This window comes from Gigantopelta aegis, chromosome 4 (assembly GCF_016097555.1).
Source record: "Gigantopelta aegis isolate Gae_Host chromosome 4, Gae_host_genome, whole genome shotgun sequence".
Classification (NCBI taxonomy): domain Eukaryota; kingdom Metazoa; phylum Mollusca; class Gastropoda; order Neomphalida; family Peltospiridae; genus Gigantopelta; species Gigantopelta aegis.
The window spans coordinates 89,655,414-89,680,961 of record NC_054702.1 but is presented as its reverse complement, the minus strand read 5'-3'; the positions used below and the strand labels follow the sequence as shown (position 1 = coordinate 89,680,961).

The window sequence follows — 25,548 nt, the reverse complement described above, 5'->3', positions numbered from 1 at the left end:
TCTTTTTTACAGTTCACCAATTCCTACCCCTGAAATAATTACAAAGGTGTAACATATATATCTATGTATATACCAACACTCATGTCTAATGTGCATGCTAATTTTTCTACCCGACCTGAACACAGGAATGTTACACTTGAAGGCAGTACATTTAAGAGAGATCCTCTGCGTACGTTTTATAAGAGCCATTCAGTGTGCCTATAATTAAAATCTATTAGAACTTTTAAAATGAGTTATATATGGAGCAGTGCATTCGTTCCCTACGTGTACATACATTAGAGTTGACGAAGTTTTAACGGCAAAGTCAAAAGAATGTACGTTTGACACATTTTGATATGACATCACATTGCCCTCCCCGACCTGTTGAAATGAGACTTAATCTATTACTGCCTCTCCTGTTGCTACATTTTCCGACTATATGTCAGCTGCAGGTGTTTGGTCTTTAGGAAGACTCCCACTTCCCAGGAAAATACATCTTTCCAACAAAACAATGTCAAACAATTCGTAGTATCAAATTTATTTATTAATGCAAGACATTTAAGAATCGACAAACTTCATTAACTGTAATTAGACTGTTTTTATTCCTGGTCTTCGGAAAGCATCGTAGTCCTGAAAGAAAATGACTGGATGGACGTTTTGTTCGCGGACCAATACTGCGTCTAAAACCGACCGTTCGTGTGTGTATGATATAGCTCATAAGATTGGACGTTTATACAATATATGTGTATTTATAAGGCGCTGATTCTATCCTGAATGCTTATACACGATGTGTATTCAAATATATGGCGATTATTCCATCATGTACGCTTATACATGTGTATTCATAAGGCGCCGATTCCATCCTGAACGCTCATACACTGCGTCTATTCAGATACTAGTATATGGTGATTATTCCACCCGGGACGCTTATACAATATATGTGTATGAATTCATATATATGGCGATTATTCCATCCTGGATATGTGTGTTCATATGGCGATTATTCCATCCTGAACGCGTATACAATACACGCGTGTTCATATGGCGATTATTCCATCCTGAACGCTTATACAATACATGCGTATTCATATGGTGATTGTTACACGCTGGACGCTTATACACTATATGTGTATTCACATGGCGCTCATTCCATACAAGAGTTCACCAGTCACTGATTGTCAGGTCCCCAATGCCGTGGTGGTCGTATAACTGAGGGACTTGTATCTCACAACCCGTGTCGTCGCTGTCGTCGCTGTCGTCACTCAGTGCATTCACGTCGGTCACGTTCATGTCGGACACGTTTAGAAAGTGGTTCCTGTTGTTCGGCAGATGGTTCAGAGACATGATAAACTCGTCTCGGTTTCCCAGTGGTCTGGAACAAACAATAGTGTTTCCATAGTGTAATTAGTAAACATTTATGTATGTACTAAACAATAAATTATTTTCTTATCAATAATAAAAACTCCAATTTCTTATATTATATTTTTAAAATATTTAAGCACTTACAATTATAGACCATACAGTTTTGTTCTGTTTTAATTTGTGTGTGTGGGGGGGGGGGGGGGGGGGGTGTAGAGTGGGTATTTGTCATTGGTTTTTCTTTCCTTTTTTTCTGGAGGGGGTTGTGGGGGGTTGTTGATTACTTTGGGGTTTTTTATTTGTGTTGAGTGTTTTTGGTGGTAATATTTGCTCTAGGTAGTGAGTAATTACGTTTTCGCCATATCGACACTATGATGGAGGAACTTTTAGTTATATATTGTACTATAAATCGGCAACGAGACTAGATGATCGCACCCTTAGTGTAAATATCAAATCAGTTTTCATGTGATTCACATTTACATTGTATTTATTGATAGATAATTATACGATTAATGCTGAAATAAAGACTAGCTACCTAGTAGCCTAATCGTAATAGATGACGTATCAGTGTAGACAAGTCATTTTCATAGATTGGTATAAATCTTGATGACTATCCTACTATAATGTTGGTAATATTCTTGTATGGTATAACAATAGTATCTCACCCACTGAGGTTGATGCAGTGGGGAGTCACAGGTCTTGAATTTGGGTCAGAGTCGTACGACGGTGAAGAGGGTCTGGAAGGATTTCTGAACACATAACGTGATCTCGAGGATATAGGTCTGATTTGATTGGATAGAGCTTGCATGTATTCAGAATCTTTCCTCTTCTTACGCCGTCGTTGCACATACTGGTGATATCCATCAAGCAATTCTCTGTAACAGTCAAAGATATAGTACTGTATAGCAAATACAATAGTGGGCACATATTTTTATTTTAAACAAGTGTGTACATGTATGTATGTATGTCAATCTGATTAAAATTAGCTCTACTGGTCTTAACGTGTAATAGTGGAGCTAATTTTAATTAGATTGATATGTATGTACATGCATTTATTACCTTTTAGATAAATTCCATGCGTACACCGTGTCATTTGCCGGGGTGTACGAAATGTCACGTGACTTGCTTTTCTCCACCCCTGATACATACATAATATTAGTTACGGGATTGTACGCCCCTCCAAAATCTGTCTTTCCTGAGGCTATATATAAAAGCTCATATAGACTGAGTTCGGCGCGTGCGTGCGGTCTGGCAAAAATAAATAAATCGAAATACACGTGTACATTAATTTTAGATGAATGCATCTAGAATGCGTCTGCAAAACGGCCAGCCGCAATGAAATACTCGTCTATGGTGTGTATGCCAAAAACGCAAGCCGCATACAGTGTATACTACACGGTTTTGTTTTTTGCATCTCAAGGGAACGTTGGCGGAATGTAGTGCCATTGAAATTTCTGTACATTTGTCTTTACATTTTGCGTTTGCGTGCACAATGGTGCAATAGAACATGTTTAACATTTTACTTCTTTAAATTAGTTTTCAATTTGACCGCCAGAACTAACCCAAAATCTATTTCTCCATCTCCGTTGAAATCAAGTCTGTTAATTAATTTGTCCATCTGAAGACCATCCAGTGGAATTTCCGCGTCCTGGAAAGAAATACATGAATCAATAATAATCGTATCACATGGGTAACTAGAAAATTGAATAAGAAATAAAAACAAAACAGTTATGTTATGTATGTATATATGTCTATATGTTTATACATGTTTATGTATGGGTTTTGTTTTACTTACAATTTTGAATCGTTGCAATTTTAACAATATTTGACCTAAGGGCCTACAATTTTCACTTGATGTGGCAAATATCCCTATACTAGTGAATGTGCATATTAAAACTACAGACTCCATACTTTTTACACAGTTCCATATATATAATTATCATTTTTATCGATATTTTAAAAATGAACGAATATATCTGGAATAGATAGTCTCGTGGAAAGCTGTTGTTATTTACATAGTAAATGATATAAAATATACTTCTTTACCAGCGAGTTAGTGAGATTTTGCACCAAGACCTACACAACTTGCTAATTTAGCATGCTTGTATCTACACTGTGGTTTGTTTATATTGTTAACCTTAATCTCCCAAAGCCTGATTACCATAGGCTAACCGTATAAAGTCTAGCATAGTAAAATTATAAACTATACAATTGTGGAGCACCTCTCCCTACCTTAGTAACTTTTCAAACCATAACTGTGGGTACGGTCCACAAATATATAAACATGAAGGATAAAACTATTAACACGTTCAGCATTTTACATCTCCACATAAGACATAGTCTAAAGACAGATTCAAAAAAGTTGTGACGGTGTGCTACTGTGAACCACTGTGAAGTGTTTCATACATCGAAGGACAGAATCTCTTCGGAACGTCCATCTACTTCGTATTTAGGAGGAATGCCACTTTGAGCCATATTTCTGCGCAAAACCGAAATCTGTTCCACTTCAAATCAACAAACAATACCGTAATATTATACAGTACGAAACTCCCAAACTGGAAAAAAACTTTTTTTATATCTCATCAAATACGTTACGATTGCAATCCCTTGAGGAAGGCAGCGCGAAGCTGCTGAAACGTTGGGAGTATGTTGTAACGTATTTGATACAATAATAAAAAAATACCTTTATGCCTCTTTCAAACTCCAGTCTGCTAATGCTAAAGTTCTTGTCCTTGTCAAGCCTGGTGAACATGTCCATCAAGCGCAGATTGTTTTGTTTGATGAACTCCATGAAGATTTCCAACGGGTCGCGGATGTCGCTGTGCTTGGCCAGAGTATCTAGAATCATGTCTTTATTTCGCAGTATTCCGCCATACACCGCCACGAAGTCGGGCTTCGTTTTATGCAGCTCTGACAGCAAATCCAGGAACTCGCTAGTGACACTAAGATCCTAAATATATGTTTAAAATAATAAAGAACTATTTATTTTAAACTAAACAAATTATTATTATTTGCCATTATTTTCATAATAAAACTTTTAATACTGGTTTATTTCTTGTTTAAACGTTTTCCCATCTGAGATCTATGGAGAATAATCCATAGCATTAAGTTTTATTAGAAAATATTTTTAATACCAGTATATCCATGCAATCATGCAATATAAGTATAAAAGTTATATAATTTCTGGTATTATTTGTTGGTTGTTGAACTGAAATTTTTTGTTTAGATGTTTACTTTTTATCAAGTCTATGAAATAATTACAAAATGCTATACAATAAATATTATATTAGCGGATCATTTACATACTACATTTTATATCCCCACGTTGCTTTCTATGTAACGTCCAGGGCCCCGTTCCACAAAACGATCTTAGCCCTAAGATTACCGTAAGCGCATAGCTACCCTATACACTTAAGTTGATCTTAGGGCTAAGATCGGTTCGTGGAACGGGGCCCTGAATTGTATCTACTTACTGCCATTTCTAGCTTTTTTATTTGAAAGCTTGGCGTTGATTGGATGAGTCTGAGAGCCACACACGCACCAGAACTTGTAATCGGATTCTTGGTTAGCTACAATTGAGACCATATGCACAAACTATATGAACGTCTAGTGATAGTACTAGTAAAAGCAATTATGTACATTCTATATATTACTCACACTGCCCTAACTTTAAAGCCAAATTACTACATGTTCCACTAATTATATTTTTCTACATTATTAATATGTTATTCCTTACTAAATTCTGAACAAACACTGTTAATTTCATTGCTTTTGCAATTTGTGATGGGTATACCATATATTTTGGCATAGATTGTCTGGACTAATATTAATGTCGTGTGGAAATACATCCTATGAAATTCACTGTGAGAAAAGTATCACACTATAATTTTATAATAATTTTCAGAGCATTTGGTATCAGTGATTTATGGGCTATACAACAGTACAGATATATATTTTTTTAATAATATCTGATAAGCAAATATATTTTGGATCCTCAAGTTACAACAAAAATAAAATAGCAAACGGCATAACCTTATTATATATATCATTATGTATTATGTATTGTAGTTTTATTATATATATATATATATATATATATATATATATATATATGTATATGTATCTGTATGTGTGTGTGTGTGTGTGTGTGTGTGTGTGTGTGTGTGTGTGTGTGTGTGTGTATTAAATGCTGTTGTTTTCAAGTTAAAGTTTGCTTTGTTTAACGACACCACTAGAACACATTGATTTATTAATTATCGGCTCATGAATGTCACATATTTTGTATTTTTGATTCGTAGTCTTAGAGGAAACCCGCTACATTTTTCCATTAGCAGCAAGGGATCTTTTATATGCACTTTTCCACAGACAGGACAGTACATGTCATGGCATTTGATATACCAGTCATGGTGCACTGGTTGGGACGGGAAAAACCTAATCAGAGAATGGGTCCACTGAGGTGGTTCGATTTGTTGACTGGATGAGTCTGAGAGTTACACAAGCACCAATACTAACACGTCGCATGTATATACATCCTATAAAAGTTGACAAACTTTTTCCGACGCCATATAACCGTAAATAAAATGTGTTGAGTGCGTCGTTAAATAAAACATTTCCTTTCCTTTCCTTTGACAAACTTTTAAATAATTAGAAAATTCAAATGAACTCACTATAAGACGTTTCAACGTCTCGTTGCCAACCATTCCCGCAAACAGCATTCTGAGCCCTTCAAAGCCGATCCTTGATGACGACACGTCCAGTTCCTCCAGTATCCAGTTGTCTCTGAGCGCGCGACCCAGCACCCTGGCGCCGTCGTTACCGATCCCATTCCACGACACGTTCAACTTCTTGATGCTCACGTTTGCCTGAACAGACGACAGAGGACGACAATTCAGTGTTTAACAAATGTTTGAGAAAGTCACTAGCTCTCACAGAAGCTTTGGCTACTGTCCTACGTATACTCTTTTAAAAAGTAGGTGAACTCTAATAAGAATTTACAAACTGCCAAAATTGCAAGGTATATTAGCTGTGGGGAATGGTTATATAATAATAGTGCATTAATTGGGCAAACATTACAACCGGTAGTTCAGTATTACAGTAGGTTTTATGACCACCAAAGATCCTGAAGGACGATTGGGGTCAGAAGTGAAATTTGAAAGTTTTTAACGTTTTCTTTATCAGTAAATCGCAAATTCAAACAATAAAAATGACTAAAAACAAAAGAATAACAACTGTATGATCAACAGAATGAAAAAGATTGACAGAAATAATGTTCCACAGTGATTAATGGACCTTCCTGGAAATTGTAAAAATCGAGAATGACATCCCATGCACGTGTACAAGGCAACTGCGGAATGCATGTGCAAATTATGGAATGTGTTTTAGTGTGTTGATAAACAGACCTGAACGTTCTTTACTAGGATGTCTATTATATATTCTGGAGTATATTATAGTAATACAATTGATAATTTCCACTAGGCAAGACCACAATTTGACTAGCTGAGACCGAGGGCTAGTGGATTTGTCGAACACAGCATTACTGTATGAAGAACATCTATAGCTGTGACGTTTGCCAAGTAAGCATACAATCTAAGGCGTATAAAATTGACTACAATAATTTAATGAGAGCCAGTTGTTTTTTCTTATTTCTGTTTTATTTTACCAGCAGTTTTATGAAAATCAGTCTATCCTATGACGTATCTGTATCACCCTATAGTTTATACATCCTATACTAATAATGGCTTATTGTATCGTTTTGTCACTTGTAAATTGTGTTTGTCCTTTTTGAGTCATATGATACAATAACATAACGTCTTTTCAGGACAGAAACTATCTGTCGGCTATATTTTTGTTCTGCATAATATAGTCATTTTCCCCTCACTGTTGCACTACCTGACACACTATACTTACTTTAATACCTTCAGCTATACCAGCTATTCCTGTCAGTCTGAGGTGATTCCAGCTTAGATTTACTGATTCTAAACATTCGTTTTCACCTTCAACAAAACAACAACCAATAAATATGTTAGTAGTGATGACACGCCATTAGTGTATAGGCATGGTAATAGGAAACGTCAATGCCGTTCCATTTTGGTCTTTTTGGCCAGTCCTAAAATAATACAGAAACATAAGCGTATGTGACCGGGGGGGGGGGGGGGGAACTGCCCCCCTAGTATTGAAGCATAACCTCCAACTCGGGGGAAAATTACACAGATATTCGGTCAAAATGTGTTAACCTGAGACCTTTTTACCATGTATTTCCATCATTATGATTAAATGTTGTTATGCAGATTCGGGCATTTTCGTTTAATTCGAGCAAAACCAGCCTGCCCCCAATGGCTGCCCGTATGCCTATGCACAGAAACAATACAAATAATTTGACACAATATATATTTATTTAATTACTTTTTATGTCTGTGTACAAAAATACTATATCACTTATTAAATATATATATATAACTTTAATAATTTCACTGGAAGGCCATGAAATCAAGGCTCGACAAAATTGACACATGGTCAGAATGGGCTAATAAATGTATGTAAACTAAACTACTAATAAAAATAAATAAATAAATAAATATGTTTTAAAATTTAAAAAAAGAAACAAAACACTAGCATACAAACAAAGAAACCACCAAGGCCGTACCTATTCGGAATACAGGGTAAAGTAATATTCGGATTGTTTTTTTCCAGCTAGATTTAAAGAACACTTTTAAACATGAAAAAGGGTCACATTTTCGTTAAAAAAGAAGAAGTTTGATTTATTTAATGATTGATTTTTAACCATTGATTTTTTATCTTATCATCGGCTATTGGACGTCAAACATATGGTCAGTATGACACTGTTTTTTTTAGAGGAAACCCGCTGTCGCCACATAGGCTACTCGTTTTACGACAGGCAGCAAGGGATCTTTTATTTGCGCTTCCCACAGGCAGGATAGCATAAACCATGGCCTTTGTTGAACCAGTTATGGATCACTGGTCGGTGCAAGTGGTTTACACCTACCCATTGAGCCTTGCGGAGTACTCACTCAGGGTTTGGAGTCGGTATCTGCATTAAAAATCCCTTGTCTCGACTGGGATTCGAACCCAGTACCTACCAGCCTGTAGACCGATGGCTTAACCACGACGCCACCGAGGCCGTTTAATTTTCGTAATGCTCCACCATCCGCTATGTACGCAAGTTATTATACAGAATGAATTTTTAAAAGCCATAAAAGGTAATTTTAATAAAAAATAAATTTATAATTCTAAGTTATGTAAACTACGTGTACGAAATATATGTGGAATATATTGATATTGAGGCATTATCATCTTCAGTCTAAAGTGTTTTCTTAGAAATGTGATGCACTTATAAGTCATTGTTATTTTTAGTGAAGTATTTTCTGAAATGTAATGACTGTATTCCTATGGAGGTCCATAAATAATGCTCCCATGTTTGAAATCTTTGCTACGAACTAAATTACGTACCTATGCTCCGGCCCAGGAGTATTCCGCCCTTCTCCGTAAACTCATTGTGGCTCAAATCCAGATGCTTTAATGTGGTATTTTTCTAAAACAACAGGTTATGGTGTTAAAATAAAATACAGTGAAAAACAATCGATATAATAGTTCATTTGGCTTTGTTTTGTTTTGTTTTGTTATGTTTTGTTTTGTTTTGTTTGTTGTTGTTTTTTTGTTGTTGTTTTTGCTGCTACTACTAGGCTGCTACTACTACGGCTACAACTGCTGTTGCTGCTATTTTATGGAATGGAGTTACCCAAGCTTTCAGCAGCTCTATTAATTGCGACCACAAACAATTTTATTATGCACCGGGAATGAATTATGCATGTAGTTATCGTTGAATTTCCAATACGCCTGTTCTAGAACTGCTCACACTGGGAATAGCTTGTATGTTTTCGTATATCATCGTCAAAATAAATTTGTATTTATGTACAGAGAAAAGATGCGGCATACCCAATAGACATACAATAATAGTTACGCTTACAGTTCCTCCTGCCTCTCCTATATTATTAGCTTTGGATCTTGAATTACGTATAGCAAATTAGTATCTAATTAAGACAATGTATGATTATTGGCAGATCTTGACCGGCCTCAAACACTGAGTGTAGGGAATGTTTATGTTTATGAAACCAGCTATCTGGGTGTGATCCAAAATTGGTCAAATGTTCTGTTCTGTTTCAGCTTCAGGGATATATGAGGTAACAAGAGCAAGACATTGTACTTGTTGAAGAAAATCACGTTGTCTAATAACGTTAGATTAATTCATTAATGTGGTTATTTTTCTATTGTTACAATTCAGACTCATTTGTATGGAAATGTTTGGGGTTGGAGTGTTAGTCAGGCGTGGGAACAGGATGGCCATAGAAAGACTTACTCTGGTATTTGTTGAAGGAATTATTTGCAATCTAACAGTGACACAATGAAATTCAGAATTTCCATTATAGATTAATTTCTTATTGTAGTCATTTTTAGTATTATAAATTAGACACATTTGTAAGGAAATATTTTATGGGGGGGGGGGGGCAACACAGGAGGAACATCTTCGAGCAATAGTTTCAACAACGTCTTCTAGGAATATGGAATATGTTTTTAAAATATCTACAACCAATAAGCTCCTATTGAGAAAACTGGAAGATTTTGTAATATAAAATTTTACTTTAGTACCTTACCTGTATAGCTTGTGAAAAATATTTGGCGTCGGTTCCTTTAAAATGATTACCTAAAACGATACAGTGAATGAATGAATGAATGAATGAATGAATGAATGTTTAACGACACCCCAGTATAAAAATTCAGCGGCTATTGGGTGTCAAACAAAGGTACGTATATGAATATGATTATTTACATTAAAAATAAAAGTAATATATACTCGCGGAAAAAAGTTCCTGTGCACCAAATGATTGCATATAGAATATAATTTACTTGTAATCTGGTTATAAAAATTTCAGTAACTGAACGTGTAATCACTCCCGTCGATATTCCAGCGGTGTCCTGTCAATTGCACGAACTATTCATACTTTGTGATCACACGTTGCATTACTAGTATTCTTGGTCACGTGCTCCTGTTTGACGTCATTTTTCTTATCATTGGACTTTAAAACTATTGTATGGATTTTCATCACTCAGAAAAATATTTTTGTTGGTATCTGATCGTCGTCAGTGTGATGCCACGCCTCCCCGAAAATGGACTCCTTCGAACGATGGGTATGATTGAGGTTAGAACGGCACAAACGCTGTTGCTAATAATTTTGGTATTCATTGGTGTTCATCAGAACACTATGCAATATCTGCGGAGATGTTCTCGACAGTTTAGGGGTACTAGGGATCTTCCATGTTTAAGGAGTCGACACGTGACGCCACGTCAGCAAATCGTCAGTATTAAGCAGGTGTACATATGGAATCATCTGGAAATGATACGTTTAACATCCTAATGCATCTCTGAGTTACGGCCAATCAGTGTAAGAACTGAACGCAACTGATTAGGTGATAACAAAGTACGACCATGACCGTACATCAGTACGTTGTTCTGTTACATCATCACCGACGGCGCACCAAGCATTGTGTAGACAGTACTTCAGGTTCAGAAGGCAGGAGAGGATCACCGTACTTTTAACAGATAAATAGTACATCTATGTAAATCACAATATTTTTAAATTTTAAAAATATAAGTCCTACTGAAATTTTAATGATGCACATGAACTTTTTTCCGTGAGTATATTTATGTAAAAACAATGTAAATAGATGTTGGAAAAATACCATACAATTCAAATATCAAAGTGTGCGTGCATGTGTGCATATATACAGGACAAGAAAAGAAACGCGAGCATTTTAATATATACATGTATATAACAAAATTAAAGAAAGCAAAATTAATAGTCGCGTTTCTTTTGTGGTTCAGTATATGTACACACGTGTATGTGGTATTCAGAAACTACGTACCCGATGCTTTAAGTGTGGCTAGAGTTGTGTTGTTGATGGGTTCTACCAGTATATGTACACACGTGTATGTGGTATTCAGAAACTACGTACCCGATGCTTTAAGTGTGGCTAGAGTTGTGTTGCTGATGGGTTCTACCAGTATATGTACACACGTGTATGTGGTATTCAGAAACTACGTACCCGATGCTTTAAGTGTGGCTAGAGTTGTGTTGCTGATGTGTTCTACCAGTATATGTACACACGTGTATGTGGTATTCAGAAACTACGTACCCGATGCTTTAAGTGTGGCTAGAGTTGTGTTGCTGATGGGTTCTACCAGTATATGTACACACGTGTATGTGGTATGGGGAAACTACGTACCCGATGCTTTAAGTGTGGCTAGAGTTGTGTCGTTGATGGGTTCTACCAGTATATGTACACACGTGTATGTGGTTTGGGGAAACTACGTACCCGATGCTTTAAGTGTGGCTAGAGTTGTGTTGTTGATGGGTTCTACCAGTATATGTACACACGTGTATGTGGTATTCAGAAACTACGTGCCCGATGCTTTAAGTGTGGCTAGAGTTGTGTTGTTGATGGGTTCTACCAGTATATGTACACACGTGTATGTGGTATTCAGAAACTACGTACCCGATGCTTTAAGTGTGGCTAGAGTTGTGTTGCTGATGGGTTCTACCAGTATATGTACACACGTGTATGTGGTATTCAGAAACTACGTACCCGATGCTTTAAGTGTGGCTAGAGTTGTGTTGTTGATGGGTTCTACCAGTATATGTACACACGTGTATGTGGTATTCAGAAACTACGTACCCGATGCTTTAAGTGTGGCTAGAGTTGTGTTGTTGATGGGTTCTACCAGTATATGTACACACGTGTATGTGGTATTCAGAAACTACGTACCCGATGCTTTAAGTGAGGCTAGAGTTGTGTTGCTGATCAGGTCTGCCAGTAACGACGCCCCAGCACTCCCAAGATCGTTGTCAGACACGTCCTGAATACAACCGATCATACAAATATCAAATTACTCAACACCTCATACTGTTAAGACAAATGTATCCAGTAGTATTTAGTCCCACTGAACGGAGTCCTGAGAAAAGGTGATTTCTAATTATGTAATTTCCAGTATGGTTATTTTGATGCAGTTTTTAAAGTACAAGGCATAAGTAAGATTTTTGGAGTTAAAATAGCTAAATTCTTATTACAGAAAATAGTTAAAATAGCAGTTAAAATAGCTAAATGAACTATTACAGAAATAATTTAATTTAGGATAATTTGTAGGTTATTTTGTGTGAAAAGATTTTAAAATGGAAACATATATCATCTATACATATATCTAGTTTTGTATCTCAGAGTTTTTAAACAAAGTTCAATGCCAAATTAAAATTAACATATCTGTTCAGACGTGCAAATTACAACTGTGTCACTGAAACGAATTTGAAAGGAACAAAAGGCGTTCATTCGTGGCTGTGTGCACATCTATGCTTCAGTGATTATGCCAGTCATGCAAATAAATGCACTGTGCTGTTGAAAGGTCATGTCATGTCATGTCATAGGGTTTTACGTGCACATTCAGAACAAGCTGTTGTAGCGCACGCCTGTCGTGGGCACAAGAGCCGACCTTGGCCGGCTCTTCCGTCCATGACAGGAAAGGTGGGTGTGGGGGGGGGGAGGGGAGAGGAGGGACCACCTGCACTGGCAGGTGCAAGGGAGCACCAGCAACCCGATCAAATCGGTAGCAGGCGGGTGGTGGTGGTGCTATGGAATTTGAATGGAGCAGTTAAATGCCAAAGAGAAAAGGGTGCGCAATTTTGATTGAGGGAATTTGGCGCAATTTTGAACGGTCGGTCGAAAGGTAAATGGCCGAGGTTGAAAGGTACTAACCAAAACCTGTATAGTTGTGTTGTGTTTCAGCATGTCCACAATACACTGCAACCCATACGTTCCAATGGCGTTTCCGGCCAGTAGTAATTCCGACACTACGGCGTTAGACTGTAAGAGAGAATGTAAACACTAATCACTAATCACGTGTATGCTATGTATGAAGTTTAATTATTACATACTAGAAATTGTATTTATACAGCACAATCAACAAATCAGTATTATATGACTTTTTTAATATGTTAAGATATGCAAATTAAAAAAGTGTTGTTGTTTTTTCTTGTATCAAGAAACACAAATTGGCGACTTAAAGAATGTCATCTGTTTGCTAATTTTTTCAGAATTGTTAATACAATAAGTGAGTAGCTGACATCATATTTAGCACCCTCCTCATATCACCCACTCAATCCCCCACCCCAATAGCTTAGAATATAAGTCATGAGTTTATATCAGTATCTGCAGTACATTTATAAATTCAAAATCAAACCTATAAAAAAAAAAACCTCTTAACATAATATATCATGTAGATCTTAGTCACATGTTTCAGCAGTCAAATTATTTTATATTAAAATGGTACAGATATTAAAACTGCATTTAATCATTGGAATTGTAATTTATAAATATATACTACTCAACCTTTGCTTGAGATATACCAAATGTATGCCATGATAAACAATTTGTGCAACGTGTGATCAATGAGATTACGCGGTTTGGGTGATCTATACAGCACCATAATAAGGAAGGAAGGAAATGTTTTATTTAACGACACACTCAACACATTTTATTTACGGTTATATGGCGTCGGACAGCACCATAGTAATAAAATAAATGACTGCAATTAGATAGCATCCATGGAACAGTTATCAATGCAGTTGCTTTACTTGAATATGTTTTTTTAAATATCTCTTGTGAAAATTGACTACTAGTATATAAATAGAACCCGTTTTGTAAATGTTTGGTGAGTATATGTATAGTGCAGTACGTGTGTATGCATGTTAACAAGGAGTTAAACTGACCACGAGAGCAAGGCAGACGGCTCGCGTTCCTTTTGACGTCAGACCCTGGTAGTTGAGCATGGCTTGCGGGAGGTGGTAGCACCGTTTGAAAGTTGTCGATGGAACGACCCCCATCTGGTTACAGGCGGACTGATATACCATAGCCGTGCCGTCTCCGTGTGGGTCCGATAAAACATCATCTACATATAGTTAAAAGTGGTTTGGGTTTTAAAGATAATAATTACATTGTGCAGATATTATAATCAGTTTATCAACCTACACATTATGTCAAAATGTGCATTATTAAAGTTCAATTTTACTGTTTGGGACGTAGCTCATTTGATAATTATGTTAAATAAAAACACATGTAGCCTATATTGAAAAAAAAAGTACACAGGTTTACTGAATGACGGCTGTTTGTTGCTGCCATTGACTGAACATGTTCTATAGGCCTTACTCGGTTCTATAATACCACTGTTAACAGCAGTGGTCATTTGAGTCATCATTATCATTACTTTTCAAACTAAGGCTTGGAATACATCGTGTGTTAAAACTATTTCCAGCACAAGGACTGTGCTATTTTCATTATGAGTAAAAGCATGTATCCTCTAAACAAAATTATTTAATATAATTACCACAAAGTTGGTCTTCGTCGTCGCTAAAAGGATAGTCGTCATCCTCGGACGTATCTTCCTTTTCTATCGGTGCCGTCTGCGTTGGTGTCGGTGGGCGGGAAACTGGTAATATTAAAGCAAAGGCTTAATCAACATTATGGTGTATTATGTTCAAGAATTCTTTTTTATGAACACCCCATGTGCAAGCAGGCCCATAGAAACGATATCTAGAGGGGAAGGGGGTATGATATCAGTGAAGGGAGGCACAGTCTCCAGTGAGGGACAGAAGCCTGATTTTTTATTTATTTATACAGAGTAGGACAAAAAACTAACATTTTCGTCCTCAATTGTGTGTGTGTGTGGGGGGGGGGGGGGGGCACAGTTTTGACATGTGTGTGTCTCCTGTGTAGATAAATATATCAATATGACATCAAAATCTCAATCACTTTTAAAAAGTAACTCTAACAAAAGTATTCTTTGTCTACAATATTGCTGAATACAATGTTTTTGTTGTTGCTGCTGCTGATAATGATGGTGATGACGACGAACACGACGATTTTAATGATGAAGATAGTGGTGGTGTGATGACTGTTATGTTGATGGTTACAATAATTACAATAGATTACACATAATCTGTGTTGTGTCCTTATACTGATGATTATATAGCTTCAGTACAATCAACTGTTTTACAGTGAGTAATCCTTTTAAAAAACATTTATTTCATGAATTGCCAAATTTACAGATCATACAATATATTCATGTGTCGTGAGTATACAGTGGGTTAATAATAATACATATGAAAACAAAAACATCTGCATAGATATACATACACATATATGTATATTTATATCTACACATAATACACACCAACTAAACAGACAGTTTAATGATTATCTGCGTTCGGACATGAAGAAGAAAATATGGCAACAAAAAGTCGTACCTGGGTTGGAAACAACATCTTCTTCCTCTGTCATGTTGATTGTCACGTGTTTGAGTCTGCATTCTGTCGCTAATTCATTAAAGCCAAACACACTGTCGTTTGATGACATGGAAATACTCCTGGTCATAGACTGTCCATCAGTCTTAAATGATGCTGATTTTTCACTCAAGGGTCTATTCTTCACCATTGATTTTCTGTTTGAAAATGGTCTGTTGTTTTTCGACCATCGACTATCTGCAGCTGCCGTCTTCACTCTTGGTAAAACGTTTCCATTTGTTGGTGAATCGCGAAGGAATTGCTTAGAACGTTTTACAAACTCTTTGGTATTAGTGTTGTTTCGTAGATCCTCCTTTGAAGTGCTTTTCCCCAGAAATTTAGTCCTGTCTAAACTGTTTGGGCCAGTCCCTAGGGCACTTGATTTACTAGCAGACGACACTTTCTGTCCGGGTATGGACCTCGAACCAACAGCATCATTTTGTATGAGGTTCGGTCGAGCCGAGCTGGAGAGTCTGGTCACAAACACGTCACTAGCAGAGGGCAGAGAATGTTTGAAATATTAAATATGTATTTATTTATATGGAGATCTCTTTCTATGTTCATATCTTCCGCCCAAACACCCTCCCTCCTTGTTATCCCGACCTTCGATGTCTCTCTTTGTATATCATGTCTCTCTGTTTCTGAATATCTTCCTAACCGGCTATCTATATATATATATCCATCTATCTGCCTGTGTTTGTGTGTGTGTGTGTGTGTCTGTGTGTCTATCTATCTATCTATCTATCTATATATCTACATATCTATATCTATCTATCTATCTATCTATCTATCTATCTATCTATCTATCTATCTATATATATATATATATATATATATATATATATATATATATATATATATTTGTCTGTCTGTCTATCTTTTCTTGTATCTGTCTATCTTGTGTATTATTTTAGTTTAAACAGCAAAACCAATAACTGTCCATAATAAAAATCAGTTTATTTTAATAATATAAAACATATTTTAAAAAGAAACTATTGTAGGAGTTTAACAAAAGGTAACAGTTGGTCTAAACAATAAGATAATAAAATTTGGAGACAACAGGATTTTTAAAGACTGTATATATTGGAGCATTGCATATAACTTAAATAAGGAAATTAGTAACATAATAAATCGGCCTCGGTGGCGTCGTGGTTAGGCCATCGTTCTACAGGCTAGTAGGTACTGGTTCGGATCCCAGTCGAGGCATGGGATTTTTAATCCAGATACCGACTCCAAACTAGCCCATGTAGTGGCGACAGCGGGGTTCTTCTCAAAATATGTGTGGTCCTTAACCATATGTCTGACGCCATATAACCGCAAATAAAATGTGTTGAGTGCGTCGTTAAATAAAACATTTCTTTCTTTTTTTTAGTAACATAATATTTCAGGGTGGATGATCAAAATATGTTTATGAATATATCAGAGTTTTAAACTGCGTATTTAACAGATTTGGGTTACAGTTGTATTCAGACATGTACTTACCCATTCCTTCTTTTGCTGTGTTTTGACAATGTAGCCATATTGCCGTTTTATTTTATCTCGGAAACCAATTCTTCTCAATCTAGCTTTCAAAATTCGAACTCATAAATAGCATACACACTATTGACGATCATATTTTTGTTATTTCAGTTAAAATATTTCACGTGAAAATTGTTGTTTTTCCAAGCGTCTCAACATAAAGGTAGATAAAATGGCCACTCCTAAGGTGTTTCGGGTAGTTTTCCCGATGTTCAGAAGGTCCACAAGGAGGTTCTAGTGAGCCGAAGCCACAAGTTGTTTTGACTTTGTATTGGACTCTAGAAACAAGCCAGTGGAAATACATTGCCTAAAGGCGTTCTGCCCTACGACTTCTGCCACCAGCCAGGCAGAAAGTCGATTTGTTAAGTAATTCTCTCTTTCATATCCCTGCATCAACAATATGGCTTAATTATAATAGTAATCGACTTAAACACATTGGTGGGAGTTTTATAGTCTGCATTAAACTCACGGTAAGTGCGTGCACTGTGCTCATAACAATTTCCAACAGGATAAAACCGATCGTTGGGTAACTATGTCTTCTCAACTGGTAAAATTAATAGCTAAATATATTGTTTTGACTGACGCATATAAACTCGAATACATTATTTCCGACCCCCATTATAAGGTAAAACCATTCAAAATCACATTCATGCTTCAACCACCACTATCACCCTTTTATCCTGGACCCAGTCAAGGGTCGTGCCCAAAGTGGATATGTTGAATATATTATAATAAAAAGGTCCAAAGAATATTTCCATTTCCCCTATAAAACACACGTACAAATACGTGCTTGATATAATTTTATTTGGGAAAACAAATAATTTTAGATGTTTCTCCAAGGGCCGTTTTTATAATATAAATATGCGTGTTTTTGTGAGGTTTTAAAAAACATGTTTTTTGGCGCGGTGCGGGCACTTTTTAATTATTTTTTTTAAAGATCAGTTTTACAGATGATTATCATGAGTAGAGTTTGCATATTAGCTGCACGGTTGTGGTAACCTAGCCCACGCCACGCCAAAAATCAGTGTTAAATTTAGAAAATAAATCTTTGTAGTGATGTTTTTTCTTTCATGTTTAACATTTAATGTTACTACCGACTTCAGTTTTCTTAAACTGAACAGAGTAGTAATTTGATTTCAGTGGAAGTAATATACATTAAAGCTCACCCACACAGCCTCACCCCACCCCCGTAAGACGTGTGCTTTGTAAATGTGTTACTGGGTTTTTTTTAATGGGATCTGCAACACAAAGGATGTGTGATGCTTTTCTTTTCTTTTTTCTTGATTTTCCTCACCTCTTCCTTTCTTCGTCCCTCGTGTGACCCTGTAATATACCGCAAATGTCTGGCTATTCAAGAATAGTTGGTATCTTTAATATTCAAACAAACATCTTGATAATAATTAGTCTTGTGTCAATTTCAGAAGTACAAGCACATAATCAGTTATGTCAATGGTTTGAAGAAAAATAATTTGTCAATACAACAGAGAATAATAGAATAGAATAGAATATAATAGATGTTTAACGACACCCCAGCACGAAAACAGAATAAAACCTACCCAATATAGACATCATCCATACAATACATATTTTGAATCCATAAAGAGTAGTAAACATATATTTGTGTACCACGATACAAATTTTTAAATCGTAGAAATTCTTAACTTGGTTTGAAATAATTGTCTGAAAATACAAATGGCACATAAAAGGGCTTTTCCAGATATAATTATAAGGGTTAATGGGAGGTGAAAAGCTTGTGAAATTCGAGACTTTTCAGGGTTGTGGTTCTCTCTTTTTTAAAACAGATGTTGTTGTTGTTTTGTTGTTTCTTTCTTTTTTCTTTGTTGTTATTTTGTTGGGGGGGGGGGGGGGATTTAAATGAGTTTTATGACATTATTTAAAAATAATAATAATAATAATATAAACAATTTTAAACAAACATTAATAATTTTAAATTTAAAGTATATCTACTTTAGAGGGCGGATTAGTCACCATCACCAGTCACCTGCAGAGCAAATCGTAAAGCCGAAGAAATGTGTTCAGACGTGTCTGTTTAAAACCTTGATTAGTCTCTGAGAAAAAACTGTGACATGGTGTCTAGGCACAGACACGAAGTTGTTAGTTCTATATAGTTGTCAGCTAATGAAGGAGAACGGGTGATCCATGCACGACTTACCCATTATAGCACTTCTACGACATTCAGTGGCTATCTGCATAAAAGCATATATATAGTAAAACGCGTAAGCAGAAATCCGATCGGTTGTAGAATTAACACACCCAGTGGGTTCACTGAGTATTTCTTATCGCTATTCCACAACTTTATATCTAAGACTCTGGTACGTACTGTCCTATGCAAATAATATAGATATAGCTATTAACCTATGTCCTCGCCAAGCAGCTCAGGTAAAAATGTTCAGCGTAGATTATATAAACCTTAATTGGATAGTGGGCGAGACGTAGTCTAATGGTACAGCACTCGCGGTCGGCGTGGGATCGATCCCCGTCGGTGGGCCCATTGGGCGATTACTCGTTCCAGCCAGTGCACCACGACTGATATATCAAAGGCCGTGGTATGTACTATCCTGTCTGTGGGATGGTGCATATAAAAGATCCCTTGCTGCTAATCGAAAAGAGCAACCCATGAAGTGGCGACAGCGGGTTTCCTCTCTCAATATCTGTGTGGTCCTTAACCATATGTCTGACGCCATATAACCGTAAATAAAATGTGTTGAGTGCATCGTTAAATAAAACATTTATTATCTTTCTTTCCTTAATTGGATAGAAGCACAACAATGACTTGTATCATCATAATAGAACAAGTTATATATGGTTAACATGTGTTATCACAAAACGACATCTACTGACAAATTGTAACATACGATTGGGTTGTTATCAGTGATGGAAAAAGTTTTTAAAATTTATGTTTCCTCCGATTAATCGCAAACATTTTGATCAGTCAAATCATGTTGCACATCGTTTTTGAAAGTCAAGCAGTAAAATTAAATCTTTAGATAATAACAATTCAAGCAGATGCATGTGGCGCTTCTGTAAATCCTTATATCTCTCATTCATATACTTCGTGTTTTTATTAGAGTTAAATGACACTAATTTGATTAAAGCATATAATGATCGCAGCACGACCCAGAATTCCATAGTCATCTTCTTCGTCTTCCTTCGTATAATTTGCGTATAGCATAAAAACACATGACGATGCATTTTATTCTCCAGAAATGACGGAAATATAACATTATAAAAACAAATATCCTAAACCGTAATTCACAGAGTTTATAAGCTGTCGCCTTGAAACTGGTTGGCGACACATGTTACGGTCCAGACATCATAAAAACTATCCTAAACCGGAATCACAGGGTTCAGAAGCTGTCGCCTTGACACCGGTTGGCCATAATTCACGGCCCAATCCCTGGGTCTGTTGCGTTCATTGCGCTCCTTCATCTCCTTCACCAGCTGTCTGAGACCTCGCAGTCTCTCCTTAACAGTACATCTCGGGGACTTCCGCTGGGCATCATCTTCAACATCCTCATCATCCCCAACATCCTGCCCAGAGATTTTAGAAATCGGGACACCATCAGAGTTACGAAACACCTCGAAACCGTAATCCTCCAGGACGGATTTCGGCGGAGGATGAATGTTGTACCCGATGCTGTGGTAAGTGGAAGGGATGCTGCACGGAAAGAAAACACACCTGTGTCTCCGAGGCGAGCAGTGGAATCTGCACGAACAGCAGTTTTTACACGCACTGGATGTCCCTGCCCTGTGGAATGGACTCCCCCGGGCTGAACGCGGCGTGTTCATGTCCTCCTCGAACTCGTCTGGGCTGAGATCCGGCGACATCTGCAGAAGGTGTGGGAGGTGCAGGACACCGTCGTTCTCGCGGTCAGACTCGGCCAGCTCGTACTGCAACTTCTTGTACTCCTTGAAGCGGACTCGCGCCTCCTTCTCGAACGTCGTCTCCATGTCTCCAAGCTTGCGGTCCAGGATCCGATTAGCCGTTTTGTCTATCTTGCGCAGCTTCATGGCCGAATCCTGTTTCTTACGCTGAAGTCGGGACTGCATGTCCATTTTCTTGAATGTCACTGAAAAGGTTAAAAGAAGTGATAAACAGATCGGAGTAATGAACAAGATGGGATATATTCAATAGGACAGACTAGTATTATTTACTGTCCTATTCAGTCCTTTATTATTTGTTCCATGATGGTGCGATCAATGCTTATGAATGGAGCAAGAGTTCAAACATATCCATTTTACCTAGTAACGATACTATTTTACATGTCATAACACAGTCAAATTTACAATCTTCACATAAACCTATATATAACGTAAAATTGCTCCATAGATATCTTGTACACTTCCGAACACCTACCTTTCAAAACGTGTTGCGATGTAGCGTTATTTGAGAACCTTTATATCCGGTGATTAAAAAACAAATAAATCCCACTTTTTGAAGTTGAATAGCGAGAAAAGTATGCAATGCAGATATTATTCATACATCCAGTATATTATGTTGTGTGTTGATGGCACCATTTTAATTTTTTGATATATGGCTTACTTTTAAAATGACGCGTAATATAAAACGTGATGTCAAAAAATGCTATACTGATGATAATCTATTCAATATACATGTGCATGTATATTATAATATACATACTAAAAACAAAGGTTGTTTGGCCCACCTTTTTTTTTTTTAACATATCAGTCTTTTGTTCCAAAATTAAATAAACTTCTTTATTTCTTAGTGTTATTTTTGTCCTCAACAGGTCGAGATAATAATTCCTTTTAAAGCTCTTCTACAGGTGAAATTGTCCGCACGACCGCTGATACCATTCTCTGAGAGACAGTCACAAACTGAATATCCCATAGGATTGCAGTTGGGGTGGGGGTGGGGGGTGGGGGTGGGGGGAATACAATGTAAATTTCAAAACGAAGGGAAATGAGTTTCATTGGGATAGCATTTTTTGGGACATTACGTTTTGCATCGGGGACCATTTTAAAAATAAACCAGTTCACCATCTACACACAAAATAATAAATTGATTGATAAATTCCAATATTCTGCATTGCATAATCCTTTCACTATTCAGCTTCAAAAAGTGAGAATTCCCTCACTGAATCACCCTTTATATAACTCGCCCATATACAGCTTATTAAATATAAAATACTTTATAAAGTATAAGGTAATGCTAAACTTACCTGTTGGAAACATTGTTAATACGAATATTCGTCAACGTCGTATAATATTCTATAGTACACTGAATAGCCGTAAAGAACAAATTCAAATTTGAGTCACAACTTGGTGTGGGAAAGGGTAATTACTTGCTTAAATGAATCGGTTCCTTAGTTATTTGTGTACGTGTCGTATCACCAAATCGCCAACGAACAGTTTAAGTTCAACATCGCAGTGTCATGTCAGAAAGCTATGTTGGCTGGTCACCACTGTTGCTTGATCAAACATTGGCACAACTAGGACTCCGAGCCACTGGTTTCTCAAATAACGACGTTAAATTGATTTTAAGATACCCGATATACCCCGTAGGGTACACACCAGACTATTTAAATAGAATATAAACTTGGTCTTGTTAATAACTTCTTCTCTTTTTTTTTCTTTCTTTTTCTTAGTAGAACGTGTCTTCGAAAATAGTCTAAAAAATATACACACTCCCGTTTGCAAAAGACGTAAGATTAATTAAAGCATTCTTATGACGTCACACTATTGTTCTAACTGTAGATTATTATTTTAAGAATCTACAGCTGTGAACACTGCACTTTGAACTTTTTGTGTGTTCAGATCAGCGATTCGAACTCACAACTGATTAAACTCTTAAAATATTTAGTTTTCACGAATACACACTTCTTTGTACATTCTTCTACTTAATATACAATCTAAATTGCGTGTGGATAAACGAAATACTCTAAAATGGCATGTATTCATGTTTTTGACGTGACATGGGTCATATCATTGTCGCCACAGACACCGGGACAAAGCAACAGAAACCTTATTACTTTGAAATAATAACTGTATCTTTGTTGCCATCCACTGGTGCGTTACAAGTTTCAATGAACATTCGTGCAGGCAGTAAATAGCAAGGTATATAATATCAACTAACCATGGCATAACAACAGCACACAGATAATTAAACAGTGTATGTTTGAACATGCAAAGCTATAAGGAGTTGTTAATCCATTCACCTTTGAACTGGTGGTATAATGTGTCAAAATGTTTATTCTGGATATATATATATATTTAAAAGTGTATCTTTTTGGACACGCAATTTATGTTTAAAAAGGGTGTGGAGATACCAATGCCTAGTAATACGTTGGGGTTTTGGGGTTTTAAAAAATGTCCTGTGCACTCAAACGTGCGTGCGTATGTCTACAGACCTACATATAAAAACTACAACGTATGGTAGGCCTACACGTATAGGCCTACACTATTTAAGTACCATAAGCGTAAGAGGGAGAGGCAGGCAACTGCCACCCTAGTGCAGGAGCAAATCATCAAATCCGAGCAAAAATTATAGATATTCGGGCAAAATTATCTAACCCAAGACCTTTCTACCATGTATTTCTATACTTCAACCAGCAAAATTAGCTGTAATCCATGTGAAAAACGTTACAATTCGTTTGCGACCCTATATAGCTGTTTGGCAGTAATGCTAATATGAATAAATGTTGTTATCCAGATTCGGGCATTTTCGTTTAATTCGGGCAAAAAACTAGCCTGCCCCTCCCACTCCTACACAAAATGGGAGCCCGTACGCCTTTGTTAAGTACAGACATAAAATATTGGTTAAAACAAATATTCTATCACAACTGCAGACAACAGATACTATTAGAATTAACGCTATAAAAGTATTTCTTTTTAAAATAAAATTAATTAACGTACCTTCAAAATAACATAGGTCTGCTGTACAGACTGACCGTTTTAAAAACTGGCTCGTTGTACATAAATGATCTTTGGTGACAAATACATGTTTGAACACTCGCAACAGCAAAAAAAAAGAAAGAAAAAAAAAAGAACCCCAACAAAGACGTATAATCTAAAAATTGGGTAGCCTAATCCCTGTAATTTTGTATTTAAACGATTAGCCTGTTTCTGCAGTAGACCCCAATTAGTTTTGATTTCATCTAGTTTGCTGTCATTTTAGCACAGGGCCTACGTCTGGGGAATTATACACAAACACCTTATTAGTTTAAAACCTATCAAAACCGATTTTCAACAATAATGTCAGATTTAGAGCCGAAATTTATTTACATGAAAAATAAGAAATAAAACAACAAAAGCAACCGGCCACGGTGGTGCCGTGGTTAAGCCATCGAACATAAGGCTGGTAGGTACAGGATTCGCAGTCCGGTACCGGCTCCCACCCAGAGCACGTTTTAACGACTCGATGGGTAGGTGTAAGACCACTACACCCTCTTCTCTTTCACTAGCCATCTGTCCTGGATAGACAGCCCAGACAGCCGATGTGTGTGCCCAGGACAGCGTGCTAGAACCTTAATTGGACATAAGCACGAAAATACATTGAAATGAATTTAAACAAAAGCAAAAACTGAAATAAATAGTACTTTTCGGTAAATAAATGTTTAAATAAGTAAAGTACTAGATGGAATCTAAAACCAATATTAAAAAATTAAAATACATGCATGTAAATTACTATTTTCAGTCAGCAATCTGACGTTCCGAATATATATATACATGTAATTTAAGAGTCGTAACTTTATAGCTAGCCTAGAATATGGAGTATATTTTTAATACGTAAACAAACAATGAAAAAAACCCCATTATTTAATGTCATTTCCACGCCAAGCCATTCTTCCAGTTCTGTTAGCTGCTGTATCTAATGTGCCTCATAAGTTTATTAAAATTGAAGCTATGCTTGTATTTTGTATTCTTACAATACAAAAATAACACACCTGTTGATGAGAACACCATGTGTTATTTGTTATAAAACAGTTGTTTACACACGTACGTTTGTTAACAATTTCAAGACATACGACTGGCTGCTCCTAAGTGATGACCAGGGCCCCGTTCCACGAAGCGATCTTAGCCCTAAGATCAACTTAATTGCATAGGGTAGCTATGCGCTTAAGGCAATCTTAGGGCTAAGACAGCTTCGTGGAACGAGGCCCAGGTCACCAATGTCATACGTCCAATAAAAAAACCCAGCACGGTGGAAATCGATTACACTGTGACATATAGTTAACCTGGCAATCATGTGTCTGTGACGCACAAGGCAGCCACAAGTCCAAAGGGTTGTAACTATCTTTTAGTCGAT

The 25,548-nt window shown here is 36.7% G+C and overlaps 2 protein-coding genes across 4 annotated transcripts; both read right to left on the bottom strand.

The window, feature by feature from the left end:
* Nucleotides 1-505: 505 nt before the first annotated feature.
* On the bottom strand, nucleotides 506-14,304 carry LOC121372362 (leucine-rich repeat-containing protein 74B-like). The gene is made up of 12 exons (XM_041498666.1): nucleotides 14,172-14,304; nucleotides 13,159-13,266; nucleotides 12,178-12,268; nucleotides 10,008-10,057; nucleotides 8,806-8,887; nucleotides 7,246-7,331; nucleotides 6,006-6,200; nucleotides 4,812-4,907; nucleotides 4,022-4,288; nucleotides 2,901-2,986; nucleotides 2,004-2,213; nucleotides 506-1,351 (listed from the first exon to the last, which is right to left on the bottom strand). Exons 1-12 carry the CDS (start codon nucleotides 14,283-14,285, stop codon nucleotides 1,141-1,143), a joined length of 1,596 nt encoding a protein of 531 aa, XP_041354600.1. The 5' UTR covers nucleotides 14,286-14,304; the 3' UTR covers nucleotides 506-1,140.
* A 6,152-nt stretch (nucleotides 14,305-20,456) lies between these two features.
* Nucleotides 20,457-22,986, bottom strand: LOC121372361. 3 transcript variants are annotated; one of them, XM_041498663.1, is made up of 2 exons: nucleotides 22,463-22,986; nucleotides 20,457-21,349 (listed from the first exon to the last, which is right to left on the bottom strand). In XM_041498663.1, exons 1-2 carry the CDS (start codon nucleotides 22,473-22,475, stop codon nucleotides 20,607-20,609), a joined length of 756 nt encoding a protein of 251 aa, XP_041354597.1. In that variant the 5' UTR covers nucleotides 22,476-22,986; the 3' UTR covers nucleotides 20,457-20,606. The 3 variants fall into 3 exon arrangements, with proteins under 3 accessions (XP_041354597.1, XP_041354599.1, XP_041354598.1); XM_041498665.1 differs by having other exon boundaries at nucleotides 22,590-22,986; XM_041498664.1 differs by having other exon boundaries at nucleotides 22,586-22,984.
* Nucleotides 22,987-25,548: the final 2,562 nt, after the last annotated feature.

Excerpts from the sequence above, each read along its gene's own strand:
- LOC121372362 (XM_041498666.1), bottom strand. The coding sequence starts at position 14,285 with ATGGGGGTCGTTCCATCGACAACTTTCAAACGGTGCTACCACCTCCCG. Across the intron at positions 13,267-14,171 it reads CCGTCTGCCTTGCTCTCGTG|TCTAACGCCGTAGTGTCGGA; the intron begins GTCAGTTTAACT and ends TCTCTCTTACAG. Across the intron at positions 2,214-2,900 it reads GATGGAGAAATAGATTTTGG|AGAATTGCTTGATGGATATC; the intron begins GTTAGTTCTGGC and ends TGACTGTTACAG.